This window comes from Enoplosus armatus, chromosome 5 (assembly GCF_043641665.1).
Source record: "Enoplosus armatus isolate fEnoArm2 chromosome 5, fEnoArm2.hap1, whole genome shotgun sequence".
Lineage (NCBI taxonomy): Eukaryota > Metazoa > Chordata > Actinopteri > Centrarchiformes > Enoplosidae > Enoplosus > Enoplosus armatus.
In genome coordinates this window covers 18,444,477-18,457,194 of record NC_092184.1, presented here as the reverse complement: position 1 = coordinate 18,457,194, position 12,718 = coordinate 18,444,477, and the positions used below count along the sequence as shown (strand labels likewise).

The 12,718-nt window shown below is 44.0% G+C and overlaps 1 protein-coding gene across 1 annotated transcript in view; it reads left to right on the top strand.

Moving 5' to 3' along the window:
• hip1 (huntingtin interacting protein 1) overlaps positions 1–12,283 on the top strand; it is a 43,159-nt gene extending 30,876 nt beyond the window's left edge. The window contains exons 13-31 of the mRNA XM_070905412.1: positions 56–128; positions 312–495; positions 1,138–1,226; positions 1,498–1,614; positions 1,973–2,074; positions 3,904–4,098; positions 4,259–4,406; positions 4,560–4,646; positions 5,353–5,460; positions 6,744–6,880; positions 7,030–7,140; positions 7,270–7,328; positions 8,846–8,939; positions 9,680–9,780; positions 10,001–10,106; positions 10,304–10,427; positions 10,608–10,669; positions 11,501–11,618; positions 11,701–12,283. Coding sequence (XP_070761513.1) covers positions 56–128; positions 312–495; positions 1,138–1,226; positions 1,498–1,614; positions 1,973–2,074; positions 3,904–4,098; positions 4,259–4,406; positions 4,560–4,646; positions 5,353–5,460; positions 6,744–6,880; positions 7,030–7,140; positions 7,270–7,328; positions 8,846–8,939; positions 9,680–9,780; positions 10,001–10,106; positions 10,304–10,427; positions 10,608–10,669; positions 11,501–11,618; positions 11,701–11,711 — 2,026 coding nt within the window. The 3' untranslated portion in view covers positions 11,712–12,283. The remainder of the gene's footprint in view (positions 1–55; positions 129–311; positions 496–1,137; positions 1,227–1,497; positions 1,615–1,972; positions 2,075–3,903; positions 4,099–4,258; positions 4,407–4,559; positions 4,647–5,352; positions 5,461–6,743; positions 6,881–7,029; positions 7,141–7,269; positions 7,329–8,845; positions 8,940–9,679; positions 9,781–10,000; positions 10,107–10,303; positions 10,428–10,607; positions 10,670–11,500; positions 11,619–11,700) is intronic.
• The last annotated feature ends 435 nt before the right edge of the window (positions 12,284–12,718 follow it).

Sequence of the window (12,718 nt, the reverse complement as noted above, 5' to 3'; positions counted from 1 at the left end):
CAAATCACCTGTGAAAATACAGTTAATTGATTTACTTTTTGTCCGTCCCCATTAGAGACCGTCTGATTGAACAGCTGACGAGGGAGATCCAGGCCCTCAAAGAAGAGCTGGAGTCCTTCAGACTGGAGGTAAAGAGCAGAAGAACCACTTATTTTTCATTTCTATTTTACTCAGAGAGAGCGAACAAACTTCATGTCTCACACACAAAGAAATACGCCTATAAAGGATCCCAAGAAGCAAGTGAATCAGCTTTCCACTAACACACCCGTCTCTCTTTCATTTCTTTTCACCCTTCCCCCATCCCTTGCCAGAGTGGCCGCTTGTGTCAGGCGCTGCGGGGGCGTGTCAACGAGCTGGAGGCGGAGCTTGCAGAGCAGAGCCACCTGAGGCTGCAGGCCGTGGGGGAGAGCGAGTTCCTGAAGGCCGAGCTGGACGACCTGCGGCGGGTCAGAGAGGACACGGAGAAGGAGCAGCGGAGCCTGACGGAGATAGAGAGTGAGGCCTTGAGGACTTCATGCACACTGTCGCTTCTCGGTCACATAATCACAGTATTGTTGTTGTATGGATATGATTCAGAAAATAGTTGAAGCTGATTTACCCTCATTTTTTTTGTGTAGTCTGACAAATCCCATCCCTATGATAATTATTTTAAGTCATTCCCCAGTAGATGCCGTGTCCTACTCATACAGAACAAGGGACATTATTTAGATATATTTGAACACACCAGCACACTTAACTTGCTGTGAAGACTTCTTGGTTTATGTTTTTGCCCCTTTATTTTCTTTCTTTTATTTGTTTTTTTGTTCGCTCCTTGTTGTATCCACGACTCAACCAAGAAGTGTTGAAATTTAACTTAATTGTTGTGAGTATTAGCGGAATTCTCTGACAAAATAATATCAAAATAGGGCCAGAAAAAAAGTTGGGGATTTAAAAACACTTGTCCTCTAATTTGTCAAACCGTTAGTGGAAGCGAAAAGGAAGTCGAAGCTGTGACTAAAGGTTGTCACATGAAAAACTAAGAATATATTAAGTCTTTACCTACAGTTTTCCTCAGCTGGAGTTCCTGCAGTCATTTACTGTGTCACCTAATAACTGTGCATGTCTGATGTTTTGTCTCTGTTGTGTGTCTCTAACCAGAAAAAGCTCAGGCCAATGAGCAGCGCTACACCAAACTGAAGGAGAAGTACTCTGAGCTGGTTCAGAGTCATGCAGACCTGCTGAGGAAGGTGAGGAAGACGAGTCTTGCTTGTGCTACATGTTCATGAAATCCTTCTCTGTGTCCTTGTCCCCTCCTAAAAAAAAATAATTTTTTTTAAAAAGTTAAATTTAAATTCTGTCCTCCTGCTGTCCTCTTATATTTCCCCCGAAGCTGAAGAGCCAGCTTCTGTCCTAATTATGTTGATGTGTTTCTCTGCGTGTCTGCATCTGTGTCCTTCTGTGTGTGTGTGTGTGTGTGTGTGTGTGTGTGTGTGTGTGTGTTTCTGTTTCTGTGTGTAGAACGCAGAGGTGACCCGGCAGATGACGGTGGCTCGGGCAGCACAGGACGAAGTGGAGGCGGTGAGGAAAGAGATGCAAGAGAAGGTGAAGGCGGCTCAGGAGCTCGCAGACAGACAGGTGAGCGCGAGATGAATTTTGTTGTTGCTGCCAAACAGGTAAAGCAAGTCAGCCCCTTTCAGCTTTCAGCTCAGTGTTGTGCAGCCATATGATTTGCTGCGCTGTGGCTGGCGGTGAAGAATATAATCAGGAAAAGGTTGGATTTTTGGGGCCCACAGTGCAATCATCTGGCTACAAAATGACAACAACAAACAGCTTTGAGAAATTATATTTTTTATGTTTGGTTTGTTTTTTTTGAGCCTGTACAAAGCTGTAAACTTGACTTGAAGTGTGTTAGGGCTGAGAAGGTGTTCAGCCGACTCTAACCTCTGAAGTTTCACAGTTAAAGTTTTCCTGTTGTTGGCGTTCTCTTGCTCAGGAGAGGGACCAGCTGGAGCAGCTTCAGGAGCTCCAGAGAGAGCTGATGTCCAGCAGGGTGGAACTGGACTCCCTGAAGACCACCATGGCCTCGTCACAGCAGGTCACTCTCCTCACACCCCTCATGCAACAAGATTATCTTAAATCTGCTAAGCAGACCCCCGGCGTTGCTGTGAACAGTTAATTAACTAATTTATAACAGTCCCGATTAAAAAAAGATAATAGCGGCTGCTTCAAGAAAGTGTGGAAAGATTAATGATGGAAAATATTTCACCCTGATTAACAGACCTGGGTGATCCTAATGGAGAAAGAGTCTGGATAAAATCTAATAATGGGCTGCTGGCGTCACGCACTCTTATTCTAGTCATCATCAATTATCTCATGATCTCACTTTTGTAGCGTTAGTTGGTGCGCGTACCGGTGTTTGTGATTGGTCGAAAATACGGATCAGCTGCTCATGGGGCCTGTTTCTAGGAAATGTTTTCAATCCTTAAATTCTGACCCTTTTTTTTTATTCTTAAGAGAATTTAGGCCCAGGCTATAGTGTATACACCAGTCTGTATTCTGGATCAGGCTGTTCAGATGGTGAAAACTAAATCCCTGACTGTGCTGACAACAGATCCTGACTATGATTTAAAAGAAAGTGTTTTTGTGTTCCTTTGACACTTCATAATGCATGTCTCTTATATAAAAGACAACTGTCACTCCCTCCATTTCAGGTTTTTGTCTTTCTTATGTCATCTCCCCACTGAGTCACTGACTGTTCCTCCTACAGCAGAATCTCAAACTCATCCGGTCTCCGAAAGAATTGATATGCTAATAACATCAGTTAATTGGTGTTCAGTACGGAGGGGGAAACACATTTAAACAGTTGCAAAATAGTTTTCACCCTCTGCTCTTCCTCTTGAACCTCTCTCGGCCTGCGTCCAAGTGAAACTCTCAGATGCCAAGTTGATGTTTGTAACAGCAGCGACCGAAGGCAATTTATTTAGAGGAAGAGACACAGAATGAAAACACAGAAGCGGCAAAATCTTGTCCGAACAGCTGCTTGTTGTAAAAGCAGCCGCTTGATCTGCACAAATGTTTTGAACGGGATAATAAGGGGAGCGACAGAAATCAAGTTCAATAAGCCGTGAATTCATGCTATTAACCCTGCCACCCCCACTGATTGCTGGTGACTCCCTCCGCCTCCAGTTTCACATGTTTTTCTGCACCGTCCCTCTCATCCGTCTCCGCCTCCCACTCCTGACGCCCTACTTTTGTAGCCGCTACTTATCAACTCCGTCACTCTTTCTGTCCTCCTCCATCTCTGCGATCTCCACATTCCTTTTTACACACAGCCCACGACTAAATCGCTGCTGTCACGTGCCTCCAGTGTTCAGCTCTCACTAGCTCCTGTCCTACAGTTTACATCCATATTCTTAACAACTCTGTTTCTCCTTCATCTCGCAACGTTTCTCCTTCTCTGTCGGACCTGCTGGCACACAGGCTGTAAGTCTCTCTTTCTTACCTGCAGAACACTTACATGCACTCACCTCATTATTTGAGCCAAAATGAGGAAAGTTGTAATTTCACAAACTTGCAGTACTCAGGATCTGATGTAATTCTGTGCACTCCATTGCCATAATTCATGATCTCTGTATTGCAGCCAAGTTGCACAACCGCAACTTCCCAGTGTTCGTTTGATTGTAAACCTCAGCCTAAACCTCTCTGGAGGCTGTCCGCCTCTCCGCAAACTAAAATGGAGACGCTATTGTTATAATCTGTGGCTGAAGATAAAGTGTTTTTTTCTTGTGAGGTCGCACCACATCCTGACATGTCACGACAGCTGTGTATTATCCTAACCATGTCTTCCTGTGCCTCGAAGTCATTTTCTCCTATTGTTAACTTTCTTTCTTTTTTAACTCCTCCATCTTTTACTTCCTCCTGCAGTCGAGTGAGGTGCTCGGGACCCAGCTGGTCGTGCTGGAGGCTGAGAAGGCTGAGCTAGTGCAGTCCTTGTCGAAGGTGGCGGCGGAGCTGGCGGTCCGGGGGGAGGAGCTAGAGCAAGTCCAGAGCTCACTGGCGACTGAGAGGGAGAGCGGGGTGAAGACAGCGGAAGCCCTGCAGAATCAGCTCAATGAGAAGGTGAAGAATTGTCATTTTCTCAATTATCTTTTCTTAATTAACTTTCTTAATTAGCTGTAATAAATCAAGCAGATGTTTCAGAGATGTTTCGGACCCTCTGTTGTTGCTAATAGGTTGGTGTGATGAGTTCAAGCATGTCTGTGTGTGTTTGCGTCCACAGGAGAGCAGGGAGCAGGCGTTGGAGAGCCAGCTGGTAGCAGCTCGCTGGTCCAGTCTGCAGGGAGCTGTGGAGGAGGCAGAGAAGATCATCCAGGACTCGCTGGCTCAGATTGACGACCCGGCACACATCAGCTGCACCAGCTCAGCGGGTCAGGAGCTAATGCTTTAATTCTGTAACACAGCACAGAGCTGCTCTCAGTCAGTGCTGGGAAGCTAATTAGCGCTGTGTGTAGCAATGATTGTGTGCGTGTTTAAGTCTTAGCTCCCGTCTAACTGCCTTGTGTCTTTTTCTATCTCTGCAGACTACCTAGCATCCAGATGTCAGGCCTCTTTAAACTGTATGGACCGACTCCACTCTGCCAGAGAGGCCTTCATGGCCGACAACACAGGTGAGAGGATTCAGTTTAGCTTTGTAAGGGATGCTCTATATGAAGTGATATGTAATAAAGTCATGTAGTACATAATTAGCCATTTTAACAGATGTTGTGGTGCCTTTGCTCCGTTCTTTTGCTGCTCAACATGTTCATGAATGAATGAACAATGAGGTGTGTGGGGGCTTTAAAACACGAATCATAAAAACAGGGTGGGAACCGCAGAGAAAAAGTAGAGCCAAAGTCTACACAAGGCCAAGTGTGTACTTATTGTTATGAGATTTGGAAAAACCAGTTGTTATTTCAATGGTAATTCCCAACTGAAATAGTTTGACCACTTGTTGCTCTGTGTTTTAAGGTGATATACTGTGTTCGGCCTGCTACATCTAATCATTGTTTGCTAGCAAACTATTAGCTAATGTCCCTCCTAAGTGCTGAAAAAGTTGTTTCTGTCAGCTGTGAGGCCTTTTCTGAACATATCCAAGTTGTTTTAAATAATTGCTTTCTTTGTTCAAGCTTTTAAAATAGAAATACAAAATACGAGACCTGCATTCATCAAGCGCATAAGGAAGAGCTAAAAACATGAAACAAGATGAAAAGCAATGTATATATCTTCAAAACAAATAGTTTTTGTAAGGCGACTCAACATTTTGTATGTGTTTATGTTGACTGAGGCACGTGTGGCTGTAAATCCCTAAAGATTTTGAATGATTTGTTGGTCTAGGTGTATCTGAGCTGGTGCGAGTGGTGACCCAGTATGGCCACCTGGTGGGCGACACCATCGTTCAGGGTAGTGCCACCTCCCACATGGTGCCTGTGGAGCAAGCTGATGGTAAGTGTGCATGTGTGTGACAGACACGAAGAGAGATAGAGATGAATGGATCGTAGTCTGCACTTCTCTCCTGATATGAATCTGTAGGCGAGCCGGTCGGCCCAGACATGTGCATGTTCTGACACATCTGTGGGTAGTTCATACCTCTCACATGTACTGTAAGGTTGGACAGAACAACTTAAAACTATTGTCTCTATATTTTGTTGGGGTGTACATCGTTAGACTGTGTATCAGTCGACATATCTGAATGTCCTGCTCCAGTGTTACCATAAAACGTAATTTCTGCCAAAACATGCACAGATAGGGGAGTGGATTTACGACACATTAAGGAGGCATTTCAAAGGGTTTTATGCTCTCAGCAATGTTTTTTCCCAAGGTCAAATGTTTCCCTGGGGCACTATGTTGAAATCACCCACCTACAGCTTATTTCTTACTGATGTTATACTCCTACTCCCTCCGATTTGCGGGAAATACAGTTTTTCTTGGCTTTAGACATTGATATCTCCACAGTGGCTGAACAGATTTTACCATTCAACTGGATTTGAAACGTCCACTTCCCTTCATTCATTTTCAATTTGAACTGCAAAGATAGCCCTCACTAATCTTTTACCATGTTAGTTTGCATGCTGGGAACATGGGGATGAGCCCCACGGACAGAACAGAATACAGAAGTCGTTTATTTCTGGATTTGCTCTCTTGGGAGATGTTAAGCAGCCTGGGCAAGTATAAACATGCCCAAATATAATGGAGGTCTGGCCAGCGGGCTTACTACTGCAACAAAAAACAAACATGGAGAATTGAAACTGGGTCGAACTGAAGCCGTCGTCTGCAGCTGTGGCGCTGGAAATCGATGGATCGCGCTTTGACACTTGTGTTTGCTGAAACATTTGAGTGCAACGTTTGAAAGCCTGTGTACAGTTTGATGCAAATCATCTGGCTGACCTGCATCCAAAAAAACAGGCCGACAGCTGCTGTCGAGGTAGTTTTGGTTTCCCTCTTCCTCCCGTCAGTGGGGCTGTTTCAGCTGTTAGTTGACACTTTGCCAGAGGGGGTGTCAGTATATTTAACACTGCAGCTGCAGCCACAAGTGGCACCGTTACACATCAGAGTTCACAGAAGACATAACATGGTGTTTTAATAGAACATGGAGTGTAAATAATATCACAGCATGAAATATGCATATATATATTATATCTATTAGGAAACCAGTCTTCTTGATGGGTTCAGTGTATGTTTGTGTATTTTAATGACAATAACACAGGTATCCACTCTGTCTCTGTCAGCCCTGTCAGAGAGTGTGAAGGCGTGCGGGGCCGAAGCTCTGGCTCTGCTGGGCCAGATGAAGCAGCAGGACAGTCTGGCTGCAGCAGACAACGCCAAGCTGAAAGCAGCTCTGGAGGCCATCCTGGCCACTGCAGAGGTCCGTACTTCATACATACATAGTGATGTTTGTACTTGTGCCCCAGAGTTGCATGTATGATGAAAACAGGAATAAGTTTAACTGAATCTTAACAGTGATAAAATGCTAAATTGTGTGCTGACTTCAGTCTCTGCTGTGTCTGCATTCAGAAACTGCGTCCTCGGGGTTTGGAGCTACAGCAGGGGGAGCTGGGAGATCTTGTGGAGCAGGAAATGGCTGCCACTTCCGCTGCTGTGGAATCAGCAGCTGCCAGGATAGAGGTGTGTATGTGTGTGTGGCTCTCTGCGTGCTGTGTGAAAACATTGCCCCGTGTTTTACTTCACAGCAGTATTAACTTCAAAGTGTCTCTTTTTTTTTTGTCTCCTTGGTGCCTCTGTGGATCCCGACAGGAAATGCTCAACAAGTCTCGAGCAGTTGATACAGGAATCAAGATGGAGGTCAACGAGAGGTAAAAACGCAGTTTAGGGCTGAGTTTGAGAGCTGCAGGGAAACAGACTGGATTCACTTTTTACCTTCACAGTGGGTTTGAAAACACATCTTTTATCTGCCAGGTGAATTAGTCTATACGTAGGGTTTGAACCTCAAATTAACTGAATACTTCAGGAATCTGCATCTAAATGAGATTCAGGAGAACCAAAGAGGTCAACCTCATTACGCTTACAAGAGCATCATAGTAGTTCCTGAAATAGAAACACAGTTGACCCACAAACAAACTGCTTTCGATGGCTTTATCTTGGTGTCTCTCCCCTCCATACTGTAGCCATGAGTTATATCAAGATTAAAGAAGAAACCATGACTGGAACTATCAGTGGCTAAAACTCAGAACAGCAACAACAACCCTCTCTGTGGTGAAAGAGAAATGAAAGAAGATTGAGGAACCGATTCATCTGTTATAGATAAATACAGCAAGCCAAGCCTCCAATTACTTGCTCGTGAAAGAGCTGACCGCAAGATGTAATGGACGCAAACAAAGGCAATGAACTGGAATAGGAGTTAGAGATGCTTTTCAACGCTGCAGTCGCGTGATATTTCAGTCGCACACTCTGAGGGGCTGATGTGCGAAGAATTTCATCAGTTCAGCCACGAAACCTGTGCACACTGTGAAGTCTGAAGGCATGTAATGTTTGTCTGCACGACTGTTTTTTTTTCATCCACACAAGCCAGATATTAGTTTCTCCAGTATTTATTCTGTAGTTTCACTGGAGCAGCTCCGCAAACTGTTATCATATTAAAAGATGTCTTATACCAAATGGGTTTATTTATAAGTTCAGAAATCTCTTGATTAGATTATTGGGCTGAAGCTCGGCTCTCGTGAATCTTCACTAAACTCATCCGAGGCCACAGCAACATCGTTTCGATTTTCACTCAGTGCTGCTGCTTTTGTCTCACACTGGTGTAAGTGTGCATGTCGTCTAGTAATTAGCTTTGTATCTTTTCATTTTTAAACTCAGAAACTCAAAGAGAAAACAATGTATTAGTCATCCAGTCTGTGTGATAATTATCTTTATGTGCAAATGAATCCAATTAAACGTCCTCCTTTTCCTCTCATCTCTCCCACTGACTTAATTATTAATGCAAAAAAAAATTCTCAATTGGTGCACCACTTCTTTGAGAGATAATTATGAAAAGAAACAAAGAGCTACTGTAGCTACAAATGCTACATTGAGGATTTAGATCAGTGGTGCATCGGTCATGCATTAACTAGACTAAAACTAACTGCTGTTTCTAAACGGTGAGGAGGTCGATGTCTTTCTCAATGAAGCCACTACAAGCTGAGCAGACTGAATGACTAGACTAGACTAGAATGACTAGAATAAGTTGCATTCAAGATATCCGCAGACACAACACTTGAACAGGCTTCACCATGTTTTGCTTCCTGTCAGAATAGAGGGATCAGTATTAGCAGCAGCTGCACGGCTACAGTGCGTCAGTGTTTTATGTCCTCTGCTCTGTCGCCCCCTGCAGGATATTGGCCTCCTGCACAGAGCTGATGCAGGCGATCAAGGAGCTCATTCTGTCCTCCAAAAATCTGCAAAGGGACATCGTGGAGAGTGGCAGGGTGAGTTAGGCTGCCAGTTTTTCCATGAGAAACAGATGTTACTAACAGATTTTAGATATTTCTCTTATTCCAACATTCTCACCCTGACTGATTAGAAAATGCAGCGTTCAGTCTTTTAATTGTAATCTGTGCGTTTCATATTCACAAATGCAAGTTTGCAGGTAGAAAGCTTAACTTAAGCATTTTTACTAAGGAGGTCTGCTGTATGTGGATATATTTTATGGTTCAACTAATCTGTTTCCTTTTTTTTTATTTTAAAAAACTGAATACGTAGCTACAAAAAAATACTGATTCTACCTATTAGGTACTCCTTACAGTGTAATACAGTCTCTGCCTCTCAACAAAGGCTGTGTTTATTTCAGGGTGCAGTATTGGATTGCACTATGTTGTCCAGACCTTCTTGTTACTGTGTCCGGGCTAGAGCTGAAACCATTAGTCGATTAACCGATTAGCTGATGGGTCCAGCTTCTCAAATGTGAGAATTTGCTGCTTCCTCATCTTAAATAAGAGTAAAATTAATATCTCTTGGTTTTCGACTGTTGGTCAAACAGAACAAGACATTTGAATAGTCGCCTCGGACTCTGAGAAACTGTCATGGGCGTTTTCCTATTTGCTGATGCTTGTAACGATTAATTGAGAAAATAACTGGCAGATTAGTCGATAAGGAAAATAATCATAAGTTATGGCCCCCTGCGCTCAGACCTGAGTTTAAAAGGTGTGTTTCCTCTTTTGTCCACCAGGGGGCAGCCTCCATGAAGGAATTTTATGCCAAGAACTCCCGCTGGACTGAGGGCCTGATCTCTGCCTCCAAAGCAGTAGGATGGGGCGCCACCGTCATGGTGTAAGTATCAGTCCTCCCCCGAGTGTCTCCTACAGAGTATAAAAGTGCTTAATGTTCATAAAGTTAGCAGCTGTGATTACAGTGTCCTCAAGAATGAATGATGTGACCTTTTACAAGGAAATAAATAAATCAGTACATCAGGTTTTAAGCATGGATATTCATTCATAAATCAACATTTATTCTTCCTTGAGTTTATTTCTGTTGTGTCGTGTCGCTCCAGAGATGCTGCTGACCTGGTGGTGCAGGGCAAAGGGAAGTTTGAGGAGTTGATGGTGTGTTCACATGAAATAGCTGCCAGCACAGCACAGCTAGTGGCTGCCTCTAAGGTGAGCAAAGAATCCATTTTTAATCCATACAGGTAGAGTGATCTTAAAGGGGATGTGTACTTTATACAAGAAAATGGCAAAATGATTATGACTTTGGTATTTCCTGAGCTGATACGGGTGGAAGAATACAGGTATAAGCAGCATCCCCATGTTGTGGATCTCATGTCTCTTGTGCCGCTGCTGCTCTCCCTCCTCAGGTAAAAGCCGACAAAGACAGCAGCAACCTGCACCGTCTGCAGCAGGCGTCCCGGGGCGTCACACAGGCCACTGCAGCTGTCGTGGCCTCCACCAAGTCTGGGAAGTCCCAGATTGAAGAGACAGGTGAGAGAACCGCGTCGAATGGAAAGTTAGATTGTTTGGTGTAATGACTGACAGCTGGTTCACAGTTCTGACTTTTAGTTTAACACATTATCGTTTTTGTTTCGTTTGAGGGAGTTCGAAGCTACAAGTTGTAAGAAAAACTTAAAAGGTGTTTGAACATAATTTGTTGTTTGCGTCCAGATACAATGGACTTCTCCAGCATGACTCTCACCCAGATCAAACGACAAGAGATGGACGCACAGGTAAGCAGCAGAATACACATAAATGTCCATCTTACTAAGCCACACAGCTGAGTTGTGTCTTAAATTAAGCAGAGAAACAAAAGTAACTTGACTCCAGGAAAGTTTTCTCTCCCCTTTTGGCCCATAACATGAGAAAATCTTATTTTAGGAGTGAATGATTTAACAATGATAAGTGAGTTTGGCTACATATGAATTCATTAAGACTCTCAAGGTGCATTTTTTTCATCCGTTGAAAAATCCGCTTCCACTCTGTGTTGTGGCTCTGGTTCCCCGACACTGAAAGAAAAACACAGAAAGGTCTGGACCTACTCACAAACACACAGCCCTTTGTTGTAAATGCACAGAGGGTTTCTATTTGAGGTGTATTTCTAACTAAAAACCTGTGTAAAAAAGTGATTGTTATCTGGGCTTCAGAAAGCATCCGCAGACACAAGGGAAATGGGAGAAAATAATTTAATCAGCAAGAATTTTGTTTACCGCTGCCTGAAAGACGTTTTTGTTTAAAAAAAAAAAAGAATAATTCATTGTATATCAAAATTATGTTGATTATTCTTGATCAATAGCTCAAGCTTAAATAAAACAGTGTCAATGATGGGAGTCAGATTACCTCTGAAATGGCTCATGTTTAAACTGTATGTACTATTATGTACTATTATGTACTGTGTATCGTAAAAGCTAGTTTGTTCCCTCCCAGTCTGTCTCCATGCAACTGCTTTCTGTATGTGACTCATACAAATAATGATCTCTTTAGGATTTTAGGTTTTTCCGTGGTTTGCGAGGGGAAATAAAAGGCCACAGGGAGATGACGAGTGTGTGTGTTTGTCTCCTCAGGTCCTGGTTCTGGAGCTGGAGACCCGTCTGCAGAAGGAGCGGGAGCGTCTCGGCGAGCTGAGGAAGAAACATTACGAGCTGGCTGGGGTAGCGGAGGGCTGGGGCGAGGGAGAAGAGGGTAAGGACAGATGACAGCCACCGTACAATAAATATACCCTAAAAGTAAAAATTACTAAAATGTGTCTCCTTCTTCTCCACAGGCACCGGTTGAGACTGTGTCCTTGTCGTCCCCCTCCTCTACCAGAAGACCGGCTTCTGTCTGCCTCTTTCTATTTATACACACACTTTTCAGTCTCTTTCTCCCTTGTTTTCTTCTCTCTTTTCTGTTTGTTTATCTAAGCCAAATTAAAAGGTGCTTCTTTTGTAAACCTGCTTCTTCTCCACGCCGTGTCCAAAAGCTTCCACAAAGGACAGCACCAAGGGCTCAGCAACGGTGGGCGGTGGGGCGGGGGGGCGTCGAATGGAGGAACGAATGGATGTTAAGAGCGAGAGGGGGGGTCCTCTCCCCCAGGACTGTGTTGGTGAAAAGCAGTCGAAGTGAAGTGGATCCGTTCTACCGAGTATTTATTGTCTTTTTTTTTTTCCTTCCCCTGGTTTTTAATAAGGGCGCTCCATCACGCTACGAGCACAAGTTCTACTCAAGACATCCCAGGATGCACTGCACAAGGGCCAAGCTCTCAGCAGAGAGAGGGGAGATCAGTGACTGTCTGCCCCCCAAAACCACGTCTCTGTGTAACATAGACGGCATGCATGCGTGTTGTTGTTCCTCGTCGTGAGCTTATAAAGCTGTGGGAGCCTGAGCTGCTCTTCATCTGACTGTATCTTCCTCCCTAGTTTCTTCCTATTCTTTTCTCACTGTGAGTTATCACCTTATTAAGTCCGTACCGCTTCACTGGCTGGTTCACCGGGCTTTCTGCCTTTCACCTCTCCACCATTGTAAAGGACCATGACTGTTAACTGGAGCTGACCCCCTTTTTTTGTTTTTCTTCTTCTTTTTTTTAACAGACGCTCGCATGGAAACTCTTAAAACTGCTCCAAACTGTCAGCATGCAGAGTTTTTTTTTTCACTTTTAACAGTCTTCTCCCTGTGAGCTTTGAGACTGCCAACTACCTCATGCTACATCGTCAGAGGTAGCGGTGCATCGTGGGTAGGTCTGATGAGAAAGAAAATCGTTGGCCAAACACTAATGCCACAGGGCCATTTTTGTCATTTCCCCT